The sequence below is a fragment of the Physella acuta genome, unplaced genomic scaffold (assembly GCF_028476545.2).
Source record: "Physella acuta isolate Inbredline_101_S28 unplaced genomic scaffold, ASM2847654v3 ptg000065l, whole genome shotgun sequence".
Lineage (NCBI taxonomy): Eukaryota > Metazoa > Mollusca > Gastropoda > Physidae > Physella > Physella acuta.
The window spans coordinates 30,217-55,704 of NW_026731585.1; the positions used below are offsets into that span (position 1 = coordinate 30,217).

Consider the following 25,488-nt stretch of genomic DNA (forward strand, 5'->3'; position numbering starts at 1 on the left):
GTGTGATAAAGCGCTATTTTAAGTAACGCAAATTTCGATGACGTCATATCAATCATAGAAGGAAGGGGACAAAAAACCGAGTCTATATTAACGTCACCAAATTTTAATTACAGTGTGAACCGTTGTTAGACTTATGATGTGTCAAACAGAGCATTGTTAACAGTAATGCAATAATGGCACCCCATTAAACTCTATTGATATATTTTTAGAACAGTAACCCTTTAAAAAGCGTCTATAAGGCTGCCTTTATTCACAGGCTTGTTAGTTGATCATAGTGTTTTTGAACGTCAGGTTTACAATATCTTTGCTATCAGTTTTACAAGTTGTGTAAAATGCAAGTTAACTTTTTTTCAATTTATCAAAACGACATTTAATTCCCATCAAACTTATTTTAATAAGTTACATCGCATTTTCCAAAATATGTTTTAAAAAACTGGGTAGTTTTTAGCGCAATTTCCATTCTGGAGAATTGCGTTTATTAACCCGTCATTTCTGGATGTATGAATGAATGGATGGATGGATGTGTGTCCGCAGCTTTAAGCCGTATCTCCTCCTCAACGAAGCAATATCGATGACTAGTTCCAAAAGCAATTATGTTAAGCAAGCTACGAGGATGAGCATAGGCCATAAAAATTCCGGGTTTCTTTCATGTATTTCCCGGAAAAGCCAAAAAACCTCGAAAAAATGCAGTTTTTTGCCCATATCTCGGCAACCAGACCACTTAGCGACTTGAAACATCATGTACCAATCGATTTCTGCCATAATTTAGAACTATATTGCCGAAGAAAGTTTTCAAAAATATCCTCTCGTTCGGGCACAAATTTTAAAATTACATAAACACCTACAAACCGATCGTTCTTCTAGCTTGAACGCACCCCAGCATTATACGTCAGAGCTATTTTTAGATAACATAAGGAAATTGCGCATATTATGTCACTAGACTTTTTTAATTAACTTGTTTTTTGTTAACTGCATCAATTTCAATTCATCAAGTGATGGACTGTTAGTTTAATACAGTATAGGGGTAAGGGTTAGAGCCAGACCCAGCCAGTCAAAATATCGTTACAGTGCTACTAACGCAGTAAGGCTTAAGAATACGGTTACATAAAAAGTATAAAATTTAGAAGGTTCGGGCCTTTGCTTAACATGATCATTCCAAAAACTGTTTGATGTTTAATTAACTTTAATGGTCGTCTTCAATTTTTTTTCAAAACTGCGCTTAGTATTTTTAAATGTTAAATAAAAATCAATGTAGGAGCCATTAGAAATAGCCTACATTCATTTACATATTATTATGTAAGTCATAAAAAATATCAAAAGGACTTCCTTATATATAAATCTAATACATTGGTTGTCTGACTGCTTGAATTAGTTTTTACTACAGTTGAAAATTCAGGAATTTGTTTTGTTCGTTCGGCAATGAATGAGGTCTGTGTAGTAAAATTACGACGCGTTCGCTTGTTTTGACTTTTTCTTCCAACCAATGACAATGAACTTTTCAACATTCTTGGCTCGCGCTACCCACCCCTGTACCGTACCACTGCTACGATTGATCCGATAGGTCACAAGGTCTAGGCTGCGCGTGGTGAATGGTACGTGCCGTTTGGTTTGATTGGAGATTTGACACAGTTTACAACCGTACACACGAAATACAGAAGTGAACCTACGGGGTAAGTGAGAGTTTTCCTTCTTTTTTACACTTATGTTTACGGCATACATAGATCTAGATAATAAATAACTCGGCTAAAACTTAAATAAATTTTGTATCAAATTCCATGCCATGTTTTGCTGTCTATAATGAAATAGCCACTAGACAGACCCTCCAGTTCAGTGGGGTAACAGTAACAATCGAATATCCGTGCTTTAAACACCACAAAGACCACAGCACAATAGAGTATCGTATCTGCAGTTATCGTTGTTAGTACTGTTAGGGCTCGGGTTCTGATTAGGGTTGGCGTTAGCGCTAGGGTTGGATAAAATATCTTGCGTTATGGTAAGTGTTATGACCAATGGTTAGGGTAGCAATTTTTAGCGAATTAAAAATCAAACATTTCCATCAGGGTTTCTTTCAGATATTTTCTCTACGGGAGGGGGGGGGGGGGAGAGGTAAGCTTGCGGACTTATTACCCCCTCCCCCCCCCCCCCCCGGAGAGTGAAAGTAACTCAGAGGCGTAGCGAGGGGGGGGGGGGGAGGACGGGACATATGTCCCCGGGCGCCAACGCCGACCTTAGGGGGCGCCAAAATGGGTTGGAAAAATAAATTGAAAGCTTGAGGGGGGGGGGGGTGCAAATCGAAATCTTGGGGGGGGGGGGGGGGAAGTGAAATTTTGCTAAAAATTACTACTGCAAACTTTTTAAAATCCAAAAGTCACCCATCATTCTCAAAAAGTCAGAACCCCCTCCCCCCCCCCCCCAGTAGTCCGTATTTACGGTAGATCATAAGAATAGTACAAGTAGTGGTGTGAGTATTGCCGTGAGTGTCTAGGATGGGTGTATTTGATGGCCAACTAACGGGTATATTGGATGGCCGACTGACGGATGTATTGGATGGCCAGCTGATGATTGTATTGGGTGGCCGACTGTCGGGTATATTGGATGGCCGACTGACGGATGTATTGGATGGCCAGCTGATGATTGTATTGGGTGGCCGACTGTCGGGTATATTGGATGGCCGACTGACGGATGTATTGGATGGCCAGCTGATGATTGTATTGGGTGGCCGACTGTCAAGGGTCCATCACACATTCAGTTTGTTATGATGAGTTTACTGGAAGTCCAATACCCACAGTGTCGTTACCATTTCAAACTTAACGGTCAATAGAGAGATAAGATAGAGTTCACTTATTTCTGTTGCCAAGATGTAGGGATAGTGCGGCCATTTCTACGTCAAATTAATTTACCTATCGTGAGTTAGATAACCAGAGACGTAAAATGGACTCGAGCCCGAGTTTCAAACACGAAACTTACGTGTTAGCTCTGGTGCACGCTACCATCCTACCACGACGCCGCATGGTATATAGGGGCTATAGGGGCGGCGATACTGTGAGCTCACCATGGCCACCGACATAATATAACAACGTCGTAAACTAAACCTGAGTAAACTAAACATAACCCAAACCTGAGTAAATAATAACCCTAACTGTCCCTAACTATATGGCAGAGTTCGATTTATCCAACTGCTCCAAACATTTTGAAGTAAGTCTTAAAGGAGAAGATAACTAGGTAGAGACTGGAGACGCATACATTTTATTTTCACGGACTAATAATAGAATAATTAGAATAGTCAGTTCAGATGTTAGCTGTTCAAAGGTTAAAGAACGAAAGCCCATACGGCGTCTGTTAGCGGTTTTGAGACACCCTCGTTCCCTAACATACCCCCCCTCCCCCAACATATTCCCACCTCACAACACAACCCCTCACACGTACAGCGTCTCTACGTCAGTATTGTGGCACCCCCGCACCCCACAAGGAAACTTATCACTATATTCTGGAGTTGGTTTCTTTAGTACATTATTCCTCGACCACACAGTTGAAGTTCTGTTGTTATTCAATACAGAATCAGCCTTGTCCCTATCAATACAGAATCAGCCTTGTCCCTATCAATACCTCACCACAGCCCTAACCTGCACCCCACATGTGATCTCTAAACCAAACTACTGAGTAGAGCAGTCACTACACAATTTCCTGCTTATCAGGAAAATACCAACATTCTAATGTTGTCTGGTATTTTTTCACCATATGCAACATATTGGTCTAGCGTTTTGTTTGTTTCTAGATAATTATTCTAGTTTAACCGCTCCAGAATAGAGACACCTGAATATAGGCATTGTTAGGCACTATTCCAGCAATTCAGATACCTGATTGTAGGCATTGTTAGGCACTATTCCAGTAATTTAGACACCTAATTGTAGGCACAAAACACCTGGATTTAGGCACTATTCCATCAATTTAGATACATGAATGTAGGCACTAAACACCTGAATTTAGGCACTATTCCAGTAATTTAAACACCTGAATTTAGGCACTAAACACCAGAAATTAGCCCCTATTCCAGTAATTTAAACACCTGAATTTAGGCACTAAACACCAGAAATTAGCCACTATTCCAGTCATTTAAACACCTGAATTTAGGCACTAAACACCAGAAATTAGCCACTATTCCATTCATTTAGGCACCTGATTGTAGGCAAGGGGCACCTGAACTATTCCAGCAATTTAGACACCTAATTGTAGGCACTAAACACCTGCATTTAGGCACTAGATACCTGATTGTAGGCAAGGGACACTTGAGTTTAGGCACTATTCCAGACAGTGCGACAGACTTCCTGGAAAGATAAAGTTACCTCGGTAAAGTAGTACCAGAGATTGTGTTGTTACCTGATTAGGCACGATGTGTTTGTCAGTTTGCTCGGTGTCAGGGTTGTTGGTATGTTGTCAAGATAAAAACAATGTTTCTATTACGGTTACAAGTGGTAGGCATATGGGAGGCGTAGTTAGGGTGGATTAGGTGCTACAGGTAGGGTGGATTAGGTGCTACAGGTAGGGCGGATTGGGTGCTACAGGTAGGGTGGATTGGGTGCTACAGGTAGGGTGGATTGGGTGCTACAGGTATGGCGGATTTGGTGTTACAGGTAGGGTGGATTAGGTGCTACAGGTAGGGCGGATTGGGTGCTACAGGTAGGGTGGATTGGGTGCTACAGGTAGGGTGGATTGGGTGCTACAGGTAGGGCGGATTGGGTGCTACAGGTAGGGTGGATTGGGTGCTACAAATGCGGTGGACTGGGTGCTACAGGTAGGGTGGATTGGGTGCTACAGGTAGGGTGGATTGGGTGCTACAGGTAGGGTGGATTGGGTGCTACAAATGCGGTGGACTGGGTGCTACAGGTAGGGTGGATTGGGTGCTACAGGTAGGGTGGATTGGGTGCTACAGGTATGGCGGATTTGGTGTTACAGGTAGGGTGGATTAGGTGCTACAGGTAGGGCGGATTGGGTGCTACAGGTAGGGTGGATTGGGTGCTACAGGTAGGGTGGATTGGGTGCTACAGGTGGGGTGGATTGGTGCTACAGGTAGGGTGGATTGGGTGCTACAGGTAGGGTGGATTGGGTGCTACAGGTAGGGTGGATTGGGTGCTACAGGTAGGGTGGATTGGGTGCTACAGGTAGGGTGGATTGGGTGCTACAGGTAGGGTGGATTGGGCGCTACAAATGCGGTGGACTGGGTGCTACAGGTAGGGTGGATTGGGGGCTACAGTTAGGGTGGATTGGGTGTACAGGTAGGATGGATTGTGTGCTACAGGTAGGGTGGATTGGGTGCTACAGGTAGGGTGGATTGGGTGCTACAAATGCGGTGGACTGGGTGCTACAGGTAGGGTGGATTGGGTGCTACAGGTAGGGTGGATTGGGTGTACAGGTAGGGTGGATTGGGTGCTACAGGTAGGGTGGATTGGGTGCTACAGGTAAGGTGGATTGGGTGCTACAGGTAGGGTGGATTGGGTGCTACAGGTAGGGTGGATTGGGTGCTGCAGGTATGGTGGATAGGATGCTCATGACATGTGAATTATTGTAAATTATATATAATTAGTTAGAATTACAATTACAGCTACCTGTTGCTATGTTGCTATATCGCACCTTTTCTTGCGAAAACCCCACAAATATTCATCGTAAGGTCTGTTCTTATCGGTAGCACTGCTAGCAACCATACGGCTCACAAGGCTAATAATCCCTACATCTTGTTAGATAAGCTGAGCCTACAATCACACACGGTAGTTAAATTAACTACCTGCAAATGGTAGTTACATCAACGAATATCACGGTAGTTACACAAACTATTTTTACAGTAGTTAAACCAACTACCACTAACATAAACTGCCAGTATGTTAATCAAAATGCTAAATATTTTTTGCCTCATAGCCCTACAATACCGTACTATTTTTAGTCTGGGTATAAATCAGGAACTGCCTTCCCTTAACTACTTACCTCATACTTCAAGTCTACATGTACATATTTATGAGTATACTTGTATTGCGTAAATATTATGTGGGCCTATAGGATATATATATATATATATATATATATATATATATATATATATATATATATATATATATATATATATATATATATATATATATATATATATATATATATATATATCTGTAAAGACGCTATGAAGAGATCGAACGAGTAGGTCGATGTTTTGTCTGACATTTTGATTTCAATAGGTCGATTGAATGGTTCACGCAAATCCGCCGTGACTTCCTGATTGTCAGCTGACAAATCTTTCAGCCATTGTGCTATCTGACAGAGCCGTTAACCGTGGCCCAGTGGCTCAATTCAACCCTTATGATATCTGACAGAGCCCTGCGGCTCAAATCATTCAGTCACTGTGCTGTCATTGTTGTTAAACGTGGCCTCGACGGCTCAAAGGCTCTCAAATGTTTGTTTCACTTTACAATATTGTGACCACTTCTGCTGTAGATCCTAGTTAAAAGAAAATCAAACGTATTATCAAAATAGAAAAAATTAGTTAAAAAAGAAAATTAAGTAGTCGTTATGACTATAGCATTCTATGCACTATGTGGATAGTTCTAACAGAAACTAACGCAACTGATCTATTAGTTTCATGTATAACTAATGCCAGCACGGTTTATTAATTTAGCCTATCGAAATGTATCCCACTGCATGTCAATCCAGTCACCATCATGGTCAGATAAAGATTTTACTGACCGCACTCTTTAGCACAAAAATATGTGAGTTTAAACTGAACAGAGAATAAAAGTATATTTTTTTCGGCATCCCATGTTGAAATTAAATAGGAATGTTTGAGAAGAGGCCCTGAACAGCATATAGTCAATCCGAATCGAATATCCCATTTTTGGTTTTTTTTTTTGTCTTTGTGGAGTTTGTGTTTAATTATTGGAACATTCACTTACATAATGTGTGGTTGGGGTAGAAAAAAATCTTATGTCTTCGAGGGTACTGCAGAAATTGATTTGTGTCTTGGAAGATCCTGCTGAAATCGAGTGGGTCACAGTCCGGTAACTCACGGTAGATCACAACCCAATGAACAGTGTCGGTCACAGTCCAGTAACTGATGGACCGTGTACAGATCACAACCCAATGAACGGACTCGACTCGCCGGTTCAGTTGACCGTGACGCGGCCGTGTATCTGATCTACGAGTAGGTCCCCTGCCAGGTCTATCTCGCCAGGTCTATCTCGCCAGGTCTATCTCGCCAGGTCTATCTCGCCAGGTCTATCTCGCCAGGTCTATCTCGCCAGGTCTATCTCGCCAAATCTCCCCCACAAAAATTTCCAGCGAGCTCCAATAGCAGCTGATCTATTCACGTATCTCTGGACTTAATCCACTGTCGGGTCTCAATACCTGAAGGTTTCTATAGCAAAGAAGACGTCATTAAGTCGAATTTTTACAGTCAGTTTGTCACACGGGTCATGACCACTGTCACACTCGGGTCATGACCCGTGTCACATCTCGCATTACAACCCCTGTCACACTGGTGTTATGACCCTTGTCACACTGGTGTTATGACCCTGTCAAACTAGGGTCATGAGACATACCCACTGGCTTAAAATGAACATTATAAAATTTTATTTTCTCTTTTTAAATGTTAAAGATATTTCTCTGTTCAAAGCTCCACTTTTTATGTGGAGTGCTAGTTATTTTCCTTGATAAAAACAACTGCATAACCTCCCAGTTCTTTGGTTTAAAGTTTGAACATTTTTCTAAGCTGGCCTTAACAATATTTTAAAACCCGACTAAATTTGTTATAGGATTTAAATTGCATAACTTAATTCTACTGCTGTAACTTGAAAGTCACACGTATTTCACATCGTTACCCCTACCCCCACCACTACCCCCACCCCTACCCCCCACTCCTATCTCACCACCAAGAAGACAATGCTCTCACGTCACACGAGCTATTTTTATTTAGAAAATTATAGAGATTGAACCGTATGGCGTTATGACAGAATGTGTACACAACGGGGGGGGGGGGGGGGGAAATGAAAGAATGTCTAGTGACATTTTAACTTTGGTGTGAACACATACACACGGGACTGCCGCGTGGTCACGACACCGTCACGGTATGATCACGCTATCAAGACGGTATGACGTGATTATTCCAGGTGCCACGATCACGTCAAGGTTTGTGGCACCATCAAGGTACGACGTGAATAAGACACAGTCTTCACGACACCGTGACACCATCATGGCGGTAAGATTTCTTGACGCCCGTCACGCTGTTGTGACGGAGCTACGCGAGTAACGACCCGGACCCACAAAATATCTCGTCATCCACGTAATACACACAAAAGGGAACCTAATTCATCATTTTTAAACCCACTTCAGCCATGAAACAAGTTCTAATTTTGAACTCCCCGCTCTTCAACTTTCTCTCCCGGCCACTTTTAACGACGGGGGTGATAAAAATGTAGACGACCCTGTGAAAGATTTACACCGGGTATGTTCTTTGTTTAAAGATTTACACCGGGTATGTTCTTTGTTTAAAGATTTACACCGGGTATGTTCTTTGTTTAAAGATTTACACCGGGTATGTTCTTTGTTTAAAGATTTACACCGGGTATGTTCTTTGTTTAAAGATTTACACCGGGTATGTTCTTTGTTTAAAGATTTACACCGGGTATGTTCTTTGTTTAAAGATTTACACCGGGTATGTTCTTTGTTTAAAGATTTACACCGGGTATGTTCTTTGTTTAAAGATTTACACCGGGTATGTTCTTTGTTTAAAGATTTACACCGGGTATGTTCTTTGTTTAAAGATTTACACCGGGTATGTTCTTTGTTTAAAGATTTACACCGGGTATGTTCTTTGTTTAAAGATTTACACCGGGTATGTTCTTTGTTTAAAGATTTACACCGGGTATGTTCTTTGTTTAGATTCCAGATATGGAACCCAATCTCCCGGAAAAAAAGATCGCGATCATAAAATACAGGACTGTGCTATTCATTTTGTTTTTATTGCGCTGTTTGCGTGCTTGATCTCTTGTTTTTAACACGTTTTTATTAACTCAGCTTCGCGTGTGTTTGTTGTTAAAATTGACATCGAAAATTAGCCCACTTCTGATTGCTCTATAGATCTGAAATTTGGCATGCAGGTTACTTTCGCCTAACAATTTCAGATGCAATCATAAAAACTAGCAATTAGAGACCGTAATTAGCTTAATTTAATTACGCCCAAAGGACCATAAAATTGAGGACATGATTTCTAAAGATACCGACAAGACTGGAGGCTTGTTGACACAGTTACTTCGGCCCCAATCGATGTGAGCGCGCTGGCCGTGATCGTATAGTGGTTAGTACTTCGCGTTGTGGCCGCGACAACCCAGGTTCGAATCCTGGTCGCTCAAGATTTTTTTAGTCCGTGTATTTATAAACACTTAGTCAATTCATACTTAATAAAGTCATTAGATAAAGTAGAAAATAAACTATATAAAAAACTTTTTTAAAAAACACGTTTTTCATGTGTAGCAACGGACTAAAAAGGAGAAAATAAAATACTTAAAAAAAACTTTTTAAAAAACCACGTTTTTCTTGTGGACTAAAAAGTAGAAAATAACTATTTACATACATTTGATGACAAAAAACGTGGGTACGTTCACCATCAAATTTCCCGACCCATCTGCCCGACCCACGTTTTTTGTCATCAAATGTATGTAAATAGTTATTTTCTACTTTTTAGTCCACAAGAAAAACGTGGTTTTTTAAAAAGTTTTTTTTAAGTATTTTATTGTTTTGTTGTACTACAGCTGTCCGGGAGGTGTGGAGGTTTGGTGTGTGTGTGTGGCAGGGGCAGGGGGTCAGTTGGTGTTTTGTTGAACTACAGTGGTCCGGGAGGTGTGGGGATTTTGGTGTGTGTGTGGGGGGGGGGGGGTGTCAGTTCTATGGTTGTGCAGGTAAGGGTTGTCCACAAGCCTAAACAATGGGTTGTATACCTTTGAAGATGGCGCAACCATATTCTGATATCTGAGACGACACTGCCATTGTTGTTTGAATGTGAAAGACTGGCTTTGTTTTGTATATGACCACCTTTTGTTAGTCAGTGACTATACTTGGTTAAGTGTCTTAACTACCCAGATAAAGTGACCGTCTTTACTTCTAAGGTTTAAAATAACATATTTTTTTAAAATTAAGTTTTTAGCCAGTAAACTTTTGCAGCTTCCTAGGATCTCAATACTATTGTCGCTAATCCGAAATTGCTGAGTTAGAGCCCCCAGGCAAATGACGTTCGTTAGCGGGGTACACCAAACCATCTAAGAGAGAAAACTCCGAAATCAAACAGCGATAGGATTACCAACTCTGGTTTCCTTTCAGCAGCTTCTGCTACTGAAGTAAGTAGTAAACGTATTGCTTAAAGTTCCTTTGGACTGTACCTGCGAGATGAAGAGATGGGTCACGATGTATGAGCAAATCATAAGTTCTATATCAAATAACCTGGTACCCCCTTCCCCTCCTTCTCCCTGTGATTCCCAATGCCACACGCAGCAAATTGAAGTTATAACATTAGCGACACACATGATGGATGTTCAGTGAAGTGAAACGTTCTACAACTGGTCTGTTGATCACTTCTCGCACCTTGATGTTTTATAACATCTGGAGTTGTTGACCTATGCACGTAGTGTATCAAACTGTCACTTCTTGTCTTACATATGTTGTACGATGCTTGTTGTACGATATGATGGACGCTTTGTTGGACGATATGTTGGACGATATGATGAATGGCATGTCGTTGCTGTATGACACGTTAATGTGCACCTGACGTGATTTATGAAACATTTTTTTTATAACTAGCCTGATTATGCTGTACAACAGGCAAACTATATCTTGCTGCATGACAGACACACGACATTGATTGCTGTTTGACAGACAGTTGATCTGGCCTGATAGTTTGTTGCATGTTGCATAACAGGCACACGATATATTGTAACGTGACATTTACAGCCAGCGTTGTGTGACAGAGCTCAAGTGATAATTTGTTGCATGCCGCATGACAGACGCACATGTCAGCGTTGCATGACAAAAAAATTAGCTATACTATAATATGTCACAACATATAAAGCACTTTCATAGTTAATCGATCTAAATATAGATTTAATAACCGGAAGTAAGCAATATTATTACTGAGTTATATTTAGTTTCCCCAGTCGTTGTTTGAGGAATATGTTGGTTTTTTTTTGTGTTTAAGTATTGACTTTTTCATGAAAATATTATAGTAGTTTATTGAAAGATGTGGCTTGCGATGACTTGTTTAAACACTGTCAAAATGAATGTATTCTATGGAAACAATTCGCAATGTTATTAAAAAAAATAAACTGACGCTTACTTAAAATGAATATTGCAAACCGCAAAGGAACTATATCGACCTGAAAGAGACAAGAGCTAATAGACATAAAATAAAACAGAAGAAATGATTGGCATCAAAGCGACATCGACTTTAAAATGTTGAAGTGGACAAAAAACGACACGATAAAAGATGCATAAATAATAAATGACAATTGACCTAAAATTGACACGATCACGTGACCTCTATTGTTCCTGTGTTCGTGTTTCAACTCGTCTAAAAAATGTCAAAACATTTTTCCGCCATTTTGTCTCGTCTTGCTGGTCATAGCCCGGCTAAAAGACAAAAATAGCCAGAATTTGTTGGAATCTCGACTTTATATCGGCTATCTATGAGTCTCGTCACGTCTGCCCACCACGCTTGATTGTCTGGAAACTTCGACGTTATTCGGTCAAGGGGGTCACGCTTGAGTTGCGCTTAGTAACGGTCAAACATTCGCATTAAAACATAACAATTTCTAAGAGTTTTATTATTAATGTTTTATTTAAAAGTTCCGTTAAACGTTTTAATGAGAAAACGAATTGTTGAAGCGTATGTAAACTTTGTTGAATTAGTACTGTATATCACTACCTGTATCGTATTCAATACACATAAGTAGGTTAAAAATAGTATGCTAATTAAGATATTTGACCTATCTAGGTCACAATTTTCGTAAGACGTTCAGTATGTATATAGGTCAACTTGACATATTTCGGATATAACTTTAAGTAAGGTGTGGGTGTAGGAAATTTTCGTGACCTTTTTAAAATTACGGGGGCTTACAGTCATGTTAGAGGAATATGCAAATATAACTTTATAAATAGGTTTGCAGAAGTATGCCACTATGTCAAGAGTGCAGGCTGGCATTCGTCCTTATCTAGGTTTTTGTTTTTTTTCTACTGGACTCGCTTTAAAATAATTTGTAAATAGGTTTCATCATCACTTCACTGTCCCCCCCCCCCCTCCTCAAAAGCTGAGGTATTGGCCGCCAACGAAAGATCTCCACAGTCCTCTGTCCTGCTGGGGTATGGGCCGCCAACCAAAGATCTCCAGTCCTCTGTCCTGCTGGGGTATAGGCCGCCAAATAAAGATCTCCAGAGTCCTCTGTCCTGCTGGGGTATGGGCCGCCAACCAAAGATCTCCAGAGTCCTCTGTCCTGCTGGGGTATGGGCCGCCAACCAAAGATCTCCAGTTCTCTGTCCTGCTGGGGTATGGGCCGCCAACCAAAGATCTCCAGAGTCCTCTTTCCTGTGCGATCTTCACAATTTGCCTGCATGTTTAGCCCATCTTCGTAGTTTGAAATAAGTTTGTTTTTACCTAACTTTTGTTTGCTCTATGTCCGAGGTTTATCAGGAAACTGAGGTCCGGATTTTTAGCCTGACTACCATCGGTTGTCTCGATTTTACAGTTTATAAGGAATTCGGAAGTCATACATATTATTGGGAAAAATGAAAATTAATTAATTATTAAACTGCAGTTGTTTAAGCTGGCTTCGGTAAATCAAATATGATGGTACCGATACATCAAACAAAATGGGATTAAATCGAACTTAAATTCGATGAAAAATAAAAAAAAAATAAAAAACAATTGAGAAATGGAATAAATAAAATGTAAACAGTTACACCTTTTAAAAAAAATTAACATAGTTTAAAGTATATATGTTGTATATAATTATAAATTCTATTTTTTTCGGGGTGGGGTGAGTTGGGGGGGGGGTGACGTGCTTCGGGCCCGACACCCCCCCCCCCCCGCCCCATAGATACCTGAAAGAAACTCAGCTCTAAATGTATGAACTGGTCTCCGTAAGTTAGTTTTTTCACTGTGGAATTCTAAAAGCACAACGGACGATACAGGTCTGGTGCCTGGTTGACAGAATCAACATAGGTCAAGGTCTTCTTACCAGGTAGGTCAAGGTTAGCCGGATCTGCTTGTTGTGGGCACCGATCGATTTCTCTCCCTAACCCCCCCCCCCCCCCCACCCTACTCCTCAACTAGAAATATTTTTATTGACTCAACTGTCGTTTGGTAATTGGATCATAATTTTGGAACAATTAAGAAGTGAGTAAATGAATTTGTTCGCCGTACCCAAATACTCGTATTTCATGATTAATCCTTATTAAAGCACTCTGGCTAAACATAAGTTTTGGGTTAGCAATGGGGTTAATTATCGTAAATATCCTCGTTTGTTGTTGGAGACTGTTTTTAAAAAAAAAAGTGGGTGATAGACAAGATAACTTTAAAAAAAAAAATTAATAAAGTTCCTTACACATTTTTGACGTTGATTTTAATGGTATACATCGCGTGGAACCACTTTGATGTTTTTATGTTAATTTTAACAGGTAAAATCTTAATTTATAGGCTACATTATGTCAATTTTAACACACCAGTTTATGTTAATTTAAAATTAATATAATGTGACCTGTTAAAATTAACATAAAAATACCATTTTGTTAATTTTAACAGGTCACATTATCTTAATTCATAGCCTACATGATGTTTATTTTAACACACCACTTTATGTTAATTTAAAAAAAAACACATTATGTTAATTTTAACAGGCTACATTATGTTGAACGCACAAAATAATTAATTCATAAAAAAATAATTACGCGACAAATTATGTCTAATTGAATGTCACGATGCATTGTCTTCATGTCTTGACCCACGTACCAACTACGAACTGTATCTGTCAGTCATAAGTGCCTGCAATTTCGCACGGGCGTTTCGATCTAGACAGACGGACAGAGGAAGTGAGTTAAATAAAAGCTTGTAAAAATGAAAGCTAAAATAAATGTTGAAATTCGCTGGTTTATAATCCGGAAACATGTTTCTGTTATCAGCCATGTCTAAAATTAGCCCAGCCCGTTTCTTAATGTTTACTAGCACAATAAACTGTGATACAAATTTCACAGAATACGACAAGTACGGACCGTATAACCTCCCCTGTTGCTAAATTTAGGACCTTGACGATCGCAAACAAATCTCCGTTGTGATGATTCGACCCCCCCCCTCGCCCCCCCCCCCTACCGTCGAGTCGTCACAACATTAGCACTAGAATGCACGACCGTTGTTCCAGCGATAGGTCACAGAAAATTAGAGTTGCTTTCTTTCCGCTTCATTAGCTTTGGACAATTGTGGTTTTCTTTAGTTTGGATTATCTTTCCTTGATTCAGTTTGGTTTGTACGTACACCATATATATTTGTATGTATATACAAATATGTGTAGGTATATAAGTGAATAGTCTATCTCTCTCTCATATATATATATATATATATATATATATATATATATATATATATATATATATATATATATATATATATATATATATATATATATATATACAATACATCTACACATACGTACAGAGGTGAATATATATATATATATATATATATATATATATATATATATATATATATATATATATATATATATATATATATATATATATATATATATACCCTGTTTTTGTTCCGTTCTACCAATGGCAAAACCAGCCTTTGAACCTGTTACCTTTCAGGTTGTAACTGCACGCTCTAGTGGTTGACCAGGTGTTATTGATTGACCAACAGTTACCTGATTATCGCAGTCGCTTTAAAGTGACTGGCTCGTTCATTAGTATTGTGATTACCATATAAGGTATGATCGCTTTGTAGGTACCTACTAATTGATTTGACGTCATCTCAACCTATTAGTACAACAATTAACCGAATTCCTTTCAGCGGGATTTTATGTAGGCATGACACAAAAACAACAACAAAAAACAAACAACAACACTGTCAGGTGTGGGCGTGGGTAGACACCACCGCCACCTGACATGTGAGGAAGGTGTGGTTAGACACCACCACCTGTCACGTGAGGAAGGTGTGGGTAGACACCACCAACCGACATGTGAGGAAGGTGTGGTTAAACACCACCACCTGTCACCTGAGGGAGGTGTGGGTAGACACCACCACCTGACATGTGAGGAAGTCGTGGTTAGACACGACCAAATGCAGGTGTGGGTGTGGTTAGACACCACCACCTGACATGTTAGGAAGGTGTGGGTAGACACCACCACCTGCAGGTGTGGGTGTGGGTAGACACCACCACCACCACCTGACATGTGAGGAAGGTGTGGGTAGACACCACCACCTGCAGGTGTGGGTGTGGGTAGACACCACCACCTGCAGGTGTGGGTGTGGGTAGACACCACCACCTGCAGGTGTGGGTGTGTGTAGACACCACCACCACCACCTGACATGTGAAGAAGGTGTGGTTAGACAGCACCACATGCAGGTGTGGGCGTGGGTAGACACCACCACCTGCAGGTGTGGGTGTGTGTAGACACCACCACCACTTGACATGTGAAGAAGGTGTGGTTAGACAGCACCACCTGCAGATGTGGGCGTGGGTATACACCACCACCTGACATGTGAGGAAGGTGTGGGTAGACACCACCACCACCACACGTGGAGTTTTAAGAACGAACACAGAAAGGATCAGATCGAATCTTGACGGCCGCGATCGATTGGACCAGCTAAATCATTCTGGTTGGTTATGTTGTGGGTTAGGGGAGGGGGGGAGGGGGAGGGGTGGTTAAAGAGGGCGTCCATTGTCCAGTACCGTGTGGTGTTATTCTGAAAAAGTCAAATATCGGACACAAATCAACGTTTGTTACCGGTATAAAACCTATCTGACATCAACCTGTTTCCGTTATAAAACCTATCTGACATCAACCTGTTTCTGTTATAAAACCTATCTGACATCAACCTGTTTCTGTTATAAAACCTATCTGACATCAACCTGTTTCCGTTATAAAACCTATCTGACATCAACCTGTTTCCGTTATAAAACCTATCTGACATCAACCTGTTTCCGTTATAAAACCTATCTGACATCAACCTGTTTCCGTTATAAAACCTATCTGACATCAACCTGTTTCCGTTATAAAACCTATCTGACATCAACCTGTTTCCGTTATAAAACCTATCTGACATCAACCTGTTTCCGTTATAAAACCTATCTGACATCAACCTGTTTCTGTTATAAAACCTATCTGACATCAACCTGTTTCCGTTATAAAACCTATCTGACATTGATCAGATAAAAAAAAATTAAATACGTCACTAGTTCAAGGGCGATAATAGAGTAAATTTTAAGACAACAAGAAGAGTAACTCCACTGTACTAACATTCTATTAATAACGTAGTGGTCTTTATAATTATAAACAAGCTATGTTAGTCTTTCTGATCTTTTCCTAAAATCAGACATTTACAATAAAATCAGACATTTACTATGAAATCAGACATTCGCCGTAAAAATCAGACATTCCCCAAAAAAGGAGACATTCGCAATTTAAAAATAAGCTGATACTTAAAATGTACAAGCTGTTTAAAATTCCGTACAAACATTGTGTTCACTTGAAGAAAAAAAAAGAGAAAAAAAAAAGTGTTCACTAGTTTGTTCAACGTTTCCTCGCTGTCTACGCAGTTGGTGGAGTCACATGACCTATTGTTGTGTCTGGTTTCCTGTCTACACGACACAAACAAGGCCCATAACTAGCATTCCTGTCTGATTACGTTTAACCTGAGTTATCCCCCTCCGCGTTTCGCCACACTCTGGTATGTTGGGTCGTGGTAAAAAATCGATTGGATCAATACTGATCAGGTTATTGTTCTCATCGATACAGTGTTAGAGCTGTTTGAAGTGCTTAAGAAGGCTAGACTGATGGGAGGGGGGATTTAAAAACAATCTGATATTGTTTTTTTTGTTGGTAAACAGGGTAAACTGCAGTCATGAAATAATGGATTTTCAAACTTAAAATATCATGAGATATGAGAGTTATTTTTTTTATCAACCTCTATTATGAAACTGATACTTTGAAATCTCGATGTTTAGAAATCTAAGACTTTTAATCTTCAATATTACGAAAAATTGGACTTTTAAAGCCTTGATATGAAAAAAATGAGACTTTCAAGGCCTTGATTAAAATGTGGGTGGATGAGGTGGGTGAAGGCGTTGATGAATGGGGTGAGTGATTGTGTGTGTGGATAAGGTGGGTGTGTTAGGGGTGGGTGGATGGAGTGGTGGAAAAAGTTAGGTGTAAAACAGAGTTTCTTCCAGTTCTCTTCGGGGGGCTCCAAGAAAGTCTCCCCCCCCCCCTGCTGAACGAAATGGAATTTATATAGAAAATATATACTTTTAACAGTGAAATCTACTTCACCCGCCTCATGAGCCGTCAGGTCCGATAGTGAACTGTACTTTATTCATTAAGCGTGGGTTACCAAACAGTTTTTAAACCGTTTTGAAAAAAAAAATCTTGCGCTAATGTAGTGACGTGGGCAGGTATATATATATATATATATATATATATATATATATATATATATATATATATATATATATATATATATATATATATATATATATCGGTTTTAACAGCGTACAAGTGTTGTTTATATGAAATTCTTAACTTTGCAATAGTAGCGATAAAAGCAACACCCCTACCAATAGCTGTACTTAACATGAGACAACACCCCCACCCTTCCCTACTCCACTGCATTAACGTGAGAAATGCTGCATGTAAAAACAGAACAGATTAGTCATCTAGTATAGAAACAAGTATTCAATACATTACCGAACAATTTTAGAACCGCCATGACAATGTAAAAACAAGAACCTCTTGTCTCCAATGTAAGAACCCCTGAATCTGATTAATCTTCCAATAGAGCTAAATCCGTGTTTACCTAACCACGGATCAATTAAAACCAGCACCGACCCGCGTCCAAGACTATCAGATATTAGCAACTAGTTGAGGCCAATAGCAGGGATTAGAGAGAGATCGACAGATCAGGAGCCGATCAATCGATTATTTAAGCTGATCGATATTTCATTGCTGTATGTGCCGAGAGGAGTCACGCTGACTCTTGACTCTAGTGTCAAGTCAGTTTTAATTTGGGAAGTTTTGGGGTTAATGTTTTTAGTGTGCTCAAGTTGGATTCGATCCAGCAGATTTTTGTCTGTTAGATTTAAATTCCTAAATCAGTGTTAGTGGCTGGTCATAGTGTGGTTACCTAGAGGGAAATGGTGTGGCTCAAATGATGATAGGGCTACCCTCATGTGTGGCACATACAATGGTATGGCTACCCTCATGTGTGGCACATACAATGGTATGGCTACCCTCATATGTGGCACATACAATGGTATGGCTACCCATATGTGGCACATACTATGGTGAGGCTACCCATATGTGGCACATACAATGGTATGGCTACCCTCATGTGTGGCACATACAATGGTATGGCTACCCTCATGTGTGGCACATACAATGGTATGGCTACCCTCATATGTGGCACATACAATGGTATGGCTACCCTCATGTGTGGCACATACAATGGTATGGCTACCCATATGTGGCACATACTATGGTGAGGCTACCCATATGTATGGCACATACAATGGTATGGCTACCCTCATGTGTGGCACATACAATGGTGAGGCTACCCATATGTATGGCACATACAATGGTATGGCTACCCTCATATGTGGCACATACAATGGTATGGTTACCCTCATATGTGGCACATACAATGGTATGGTTACCCTCATATGTGGCACATACAATGGTATGGCTACCCATATGTGGCACATACAATGGTATGGTTACCCTCATATGTGGCACATACAATGGTGAGGCTACCCATATGTATGGCACATACAATTGTATGGCTACCCATATGTGTGGTTACCCAGAGGGAAATGGTATGGTTCAAATGATGATAGAGCTACCCACATGACACATACAATGATATGGCTACCCACCCCTCGTGGCCCCGGGCTAATTATGCCCACTGTCATGTCGACATCACGTTTACCAGTTGCTGACATCACTTAGTGACTAATGTGATCGCATTGATGTTACCCCCGCTTACAACTTGTGTTAAGGATATGACATTGATGTTACCCCGCTTACCACTTGTGTTAAGGATCCCACATTGATGTTACCACGCTTACCCCTTGTGTTAAAGATATCACATTGATGTTACCCCGCTTATCCCTAGTGTTAAAGATATCACATTGATGTTACCCCGCTTACCACTTGTGTTAAAGATATTACATTGATGTTACCACGCTTACCACTTGTGTTAAAGATATTACATTGATGTTACCTCGCTTACAACTTGGATACCACATTGATGTTAACACGCTTACCACTTGTGTTAAGGTTACAACATTGATGTTACCCCGCTTACCACGTGTGTTAATATCACCCCTTCTCACCACACGGTAACATAGGCGCCTACCTTTCCTAGAATCCTTCACTACTACCTCTTACTAAAACATCAAATTTTTTTTTTACCTCCGCTTATTATTCTTCGAAACTTATCCCATTATGTTTGCCCCCTCCCCACCCCACCCCCTCATAATGCATCCGGTATATGGATACATAACGTGGGATATGGATGCATTACGTGGGGTATGGATACATTACGTGGGATATGGATGCATTACGTGGGGTATGGATACATTACGTGGGGTATGGATAGATTATGTGGGATATGGATGCATTACGTGGGGTATGGATACAAGCCAACTACACGGCTACATTAATGTATTATTTAACCAACAACACAATTATAACATAACGTAAATCAATCAAATCGATCATCTATTGCAATGTTTGATCATTGTTTCAAGCGTCAACCTATCACGCATGAATGACTTCAGAAAATTTCAAATTCTGACGCACCCTGGTTATGTTATTTTTATTGTGATCTTAAAGAAACTGAAAATGTTTTTCATTAGAAAAATAAAAATAAAATACACTGCAGGCACCATTCACTTGAAGGATTGGTTAAAAGAAATTGTTTTATGTTTCTATTGACAGGTTACAAATGACCTGCCACTGTAGTACACAAGCTCTTAAGTGCCAAATGTATTTTAAGACATTTGTCACCTTTGCGGGCTGAAGAAGACGTCAAAAACCACCTGCGGACTTACGAGACGTACGCATGCGTTAAAATCTGACGAGGACAAATTGGCCAAACAAATGCCTGCAAGGGTCGGTAAGCCGCTTGGAGTAAACGCCAGCGGCGATAACTCGAGCGACAGACGCGCGTCACGTACGCCGCTGCGCCCCCACACCTCCATCGGGCTTACGTCCCCTGAAGCCGGGGACTACGACATTAACTTCTACTCCAGCAGGTACAAGCGGTGTGTCAGCAGACGATCTGGAAAACAGAAGGAGCCCACGGTGACTGAAGGCGTCGTACTTGGCAGCGGTCCTTCCCATGGCGGGGTTCCAGACTCTAGGAATACGCAAGACGTGACGGATCAGAGAACCCATCGCCCCAACCATGAGCAACATCACACGGATTTAACCTTTGAACCCGGGTCTACCACTCTCAGACCCAAATCGTCGTATCAGAAAGTCAAGAAAGATTTTCGTTCGGAGAGTACGACTTCAACGAAAGTCTCCGACGTGTCGGGTATATACAAGTATCACTACATCTCACCTGAGCACAGCGCGGCACACAGACACACGAACAAGGTAGACAACAGACAGGCTCTCACGCAGGCGACCGCGGTTCAAGACACGCTCAGACGACGGGGCAGCGGCGGGGTGACCTTTGCCCTCCCAGACGACACCCAGGGCTCGACTCAGGTTTACGATCTGACGCATGATTCTATTTATAGAAGGATGAGCGCCCCGGAGTTACCTCCCATCTCTAGCAGGGGAGACAAACGTAAGACGTCTAACAACAGTCTCAACTCTTCCGGTAAGTGGACTCATTTTTTTCATAGAATTTATTCGCTACTTCTTCGTTATGTCGGCCTAGCAAGTATTGTACAAACTACAACACCATAGAGTATAGAAACCTACATTAGTAAGTACTAATTAACGCTTTGCTACCGGTTAGCGCATACCCCTAGGCACTAATTAAGACGTAGGCCTAGGTACCCAATTTAACAAACAGTTGATAATTAGATTCTATTCAAACGGTCGCTACTTGAAATGCTTTAGGCTGTTAGGTAACTAACGGGGAAGTGCCACCTCTTGTCTGACTATAGTTGAACAATAAGTTTTAGTCTCCTTATTATCCACTCGGTATTAGAACTAAATTAGATGTTCCAGAACCTCAGAGATTTAAGTTCAGCTAATAGAATAGGTGTTATAGAACCACTGACTTAAGTTCAGCTTATAAAATGGATGTTCTAAATAAAATAGATGTTCTAGAACCAGTGATGAGATCGTGCACACAAAACAGGACAGTTTTAACAAACCCCTGTCTCATACAACACTAGGGTACCATCACCTACAACCCCAAAACCACATCTCTTAGACGTCCCCCCCCCCCCCATACCTTCTCTCCCAGAAATACAACAAGTAGGGCCAAATACAAAAAATTAAGTTATAAAAGTGTAGTATGGGAATCATATTACTTTAGACAGAATTGCTTGTCACACTTTCATTTAAAAACAACATCAGAGACATATATTGAGTTAAAAGAAAAATATGCAAGCCAGACGTTTCATACTATGTATCCAACAACTCTTGAAGCAAAACTGTATCTAATGGAAAAAAAAAAAGAATAAACAATACCAAAGTTCGTGTTATACAACATAGTTACATAACATTGTTATTAAACACCCCACCCCCTACCTCATATACCACAACATAACACATGATAAATATAACTCTCCTCATGTTGTGTAATATGTCCCGACCCCTTGACAAATGCTACATAATATTCAGCGTGTAAAATCCCCCCCCCCCCCCCCATTAGCCATACACGAGTTTGGATTTCTGTAAGGTTTGCCGAACACGTGATCTGACGTTCATTGCTTGGATAAACGTTTTCATTTAACATAAATTTATCTGAACTTATATCAAGCCAATATAATGATAAATATTATAATATATTTATATCATTTATTGAATTTTATACCGATTGGTAAATGAGACACACTCTTGAAATAAGTTGGCCTATGGGAACCGTACTTAAGCAGTGTTTACGTCGGTGACAGACTAGATCAGTGCTAAAATTAGGAAACAGACTTAGTGTTGGTAAAGAAACAGGTTCAAATGGCGTCAAGTTTAAGAGAGCAGCAGACCCCGGTGGTCATTGCCTTTAGAAATAACTTGACACTGAATCATTGGGAACTTTTGGCACAGAGACACGACTTGCGCGTTTGTGTGTGTGTGTGTGTGTCCAATCGCTGAGCTAGTTATTTTTAGTCTCTAATACAGAAGTCATGTCCAGTTTGGATATATATATATAAATATAAATATAAATATAAATATATATATATATATATATATATATATATATATATATATATATATATATATATATATATATATATATATATATATATATATATATATATTGATATAATCATGACGTGTGATCTTGTATAAGAGGTTTTTTTTTGTTGCAAGACCTTGCATTTTTTAGGCACATAGTTCCGGTAACTTATTTAAAGTTACAGAACTGTTGTGAGAAATAGACATTTAATCCCGTGGCTGTTACTAGCTGACCAGGGTGATAGAGGGGGGGGGGGGGGAAGTCAAGGTCAGTGGCTGGTCAAGTCATCCACCCATCACTAGCTGACCAGGGTGATGGTGGGGGGGGGGGGGGCGGGCGTCAAGGTCAGTGGCTGGTCAAGTCATCCACCCATCACTAGCTGACCAGGGTGATGGTGGGGGGGCGGGCGTCAAGGTCAGTGGCTGTTTAAGTCATACACCCATCATTTGCTGACCAGGGTGATGGTGGTGGGGGGCGTCAAGGTCAGTGGCTGGTCAAGTTATCAACCCATCACTTGCTGACTTAGCTTATGAGTCCAGCCAATAGTAACCTCTACAATCAGATTTAGAGCAGCTCGCGCAGGAGCTTATCATAGTATCTTTCAGGCATTGCTTTGCCCTCCCCTCCCCAACCCGGAGCACATTAACCAGATACCCCCCCCCCCCTGGATGTCAGAGAAAAAATATATCCGATATAGTAAATATATATTTAACAAGCTTATGCCTACTCCCCACCCCCACATACTTAAAATTTAAATGCGACCACCCCCCCCCCCCATTCTCAAGTGCTGACGCCCCCAGAAAAAATGTCTGAAAGAAAGCTTTGTGCCTATAACCTGATTAAATAGCAACAGTTGTGTACTAGCCTACAATGTCTAACTCTTATCTATAGAAGAGATATTATTTACATCTCGTCTTAATGAGGCTAATTTAATGTTCTTATAAAAAATTCTTAATCATTAATTAATTTGAATAATGATCTTGGCGAAATGTTAATTGTCAAATAAAATAAAAGATGGAGCAGCGAATTACCTCCACAATGACGTATTTTGTTTCTATTTTAGGCACTTCTCTCAACCTCAATACCGGAAACGGAACGAAGACATTTTCATCCCTGAAGACGAACTACCCAGTACTGGACGGGGGCAGCAAAACACCTGGCCAGGTCAGCGTGACCCCGGGCTCACAGAACAAAAAGAAGAAAGGGCCGCTACCCCGGAACTACAGCGACCCGTCGCTGAGCGGCGCCCTCATCGCGGGCTCCAGTCAGGAGTCGATATCCACAAATCTCTCATCCATGACGGGGGAGGTGGGCGTGTCGGGGTCAAGGAAGTACGGGCACCGGGCCATGTCATGGAGCACCGCAGACAACATGGGCTCCCAGACCAAGCTGGAGACCCTCATCGAAGGCCAGTGCGTCGGGGCCCCCCATAACGGTAACTATAGCAACCAGACGCCCAGGGCGCCGCCGATTTACAAGGCCAACAGCAATAGCAGTAGTAATAATAATAACAACAATAACAACGACGATGCTGTCGTTCTACCGCACGCCGCGCCAGGCCGGAAGGACACGGCACGGTACCAGACTCACGCGCGCAACAAAAACCTGCCCAACGCCACGGAGCACAGCCCGAGGGGCCGGGCGGCGCAGCGGTCAAACTCAGAGCAGACCCTGGGTGGCAAGCTGAAGCCAGATCTCATCCACCAGTCCAAGGAGAGAGCCATCCAGAGGGTCATGTCCCGAAACTTATCCATGGATCGAATCCACGGTGGGAACGTCAACAAAACCAACCCGCCCCCCAAACCTGTCAATACCAACATGCGACGCGCCAACTCTATGGCCGCCATCAACAACAACAGCAGCAACAACAACAACGACGACGATGATTTCTCAGACGATGACGATTTCAACACCCGTCTCATCAACTGGCTCAACATCGTTAACAGCGTGGACGAGTTCGATACCGATCCTCAGGATGTGTGTATCGAATACGCGGACGAACTCCCAAGGAAGGATACGGCGGTCCACTTGGTGCATTTAGAGCAGTGAGGACTTGGGGTAGGGTTTATGAAGGGTTGGGTTTATGAAGGGTTGGGTTTATGAAGGGTGGGGTTTATAAAGGGTTAGGTTTGTGAAGGGTTGGGTTTGTGAAATATTGGACTTCGTAAGTGTTGGATTTTTGAAGGGTTGGGTTTGTGAAATATTGGACTTCTTAAGTGTTGGATTTTTGAAGGGTTGGGTTTCTGAAGGGCTGGGTTTTTGAAGGGTTGGGTTTTAATCCTTTTAAAAAATGTGATTTCATGATTAAGCGCACGTGTGATATTTACATTGTAAGTCAACTTCATGGCTCTACAGTGTTTTGGTCGAAAGAATATATATATATATATATATATATATATATATATATATATATATATATATATATCAGATTTCCTACGTAGTCAACCCATTAAACAATTCTAATTTATATACAAATAACTATGCCATATTTATTAGAACACTAATCAGACCATTTTCACTACATTTTAAATATTTTTTTATAGTTTATCCTAACGAATGTTTTATGTGGTGAATTTCGTTTCTTGCTTTTACAATTTTTGATACCACTTTATGTATGGGTTGTCTATCTCTGGCCTTTTTGTCAAGTTATAAATAGCCGTGTAGTTTAATGCCGTTGAAGCTGTATTGATGGTGTGATGGTTATAATAGACCATAATTAGTCGAATGGTCAGTGGTTTAAACCCAATCGGTTCCTCCTTCAAGTTGGTTAGTGTGAGGTTTTAACCGAGGTCTGTTAAAGTAAAGGTGGATGTACGCAAGATAATTTGGTGTGGTCT

General features: G+C 40.9%; 1 protein-coding gene across 1 annotated transcript; it reads left to right on the forward strand.

Annotated features, from left to right (window-relative positions):
- Window positions 1-1,595: 1,595 nt before the first annotated feature.
- LOC131951214 (homeobox protein 2-like) lies at window positions 1,596-24,718 on the forward strand. Its single transcript, XM_059313555.1, has 3 exons — window positions 1,596-1,670; window positions 20,230-21,121; window positions 23,715-24,718. The coding sequence occupies exons 2-3, from the start codon at window positions 20,392-20,394 to the stop codon at window positions 24,698-24,700; spliced, it is 1,716 nt and encodes a 571-aa protein (XP_059169538.1). The 5' UTR covers window positions 1,596-1,670; window positions 20,230-20,391; the 3' UTR covers window positions 24,701-24,718.
- The last annotated feature ends 770 nt before the right edge of the window (window positions 24,719-25,488 follow it).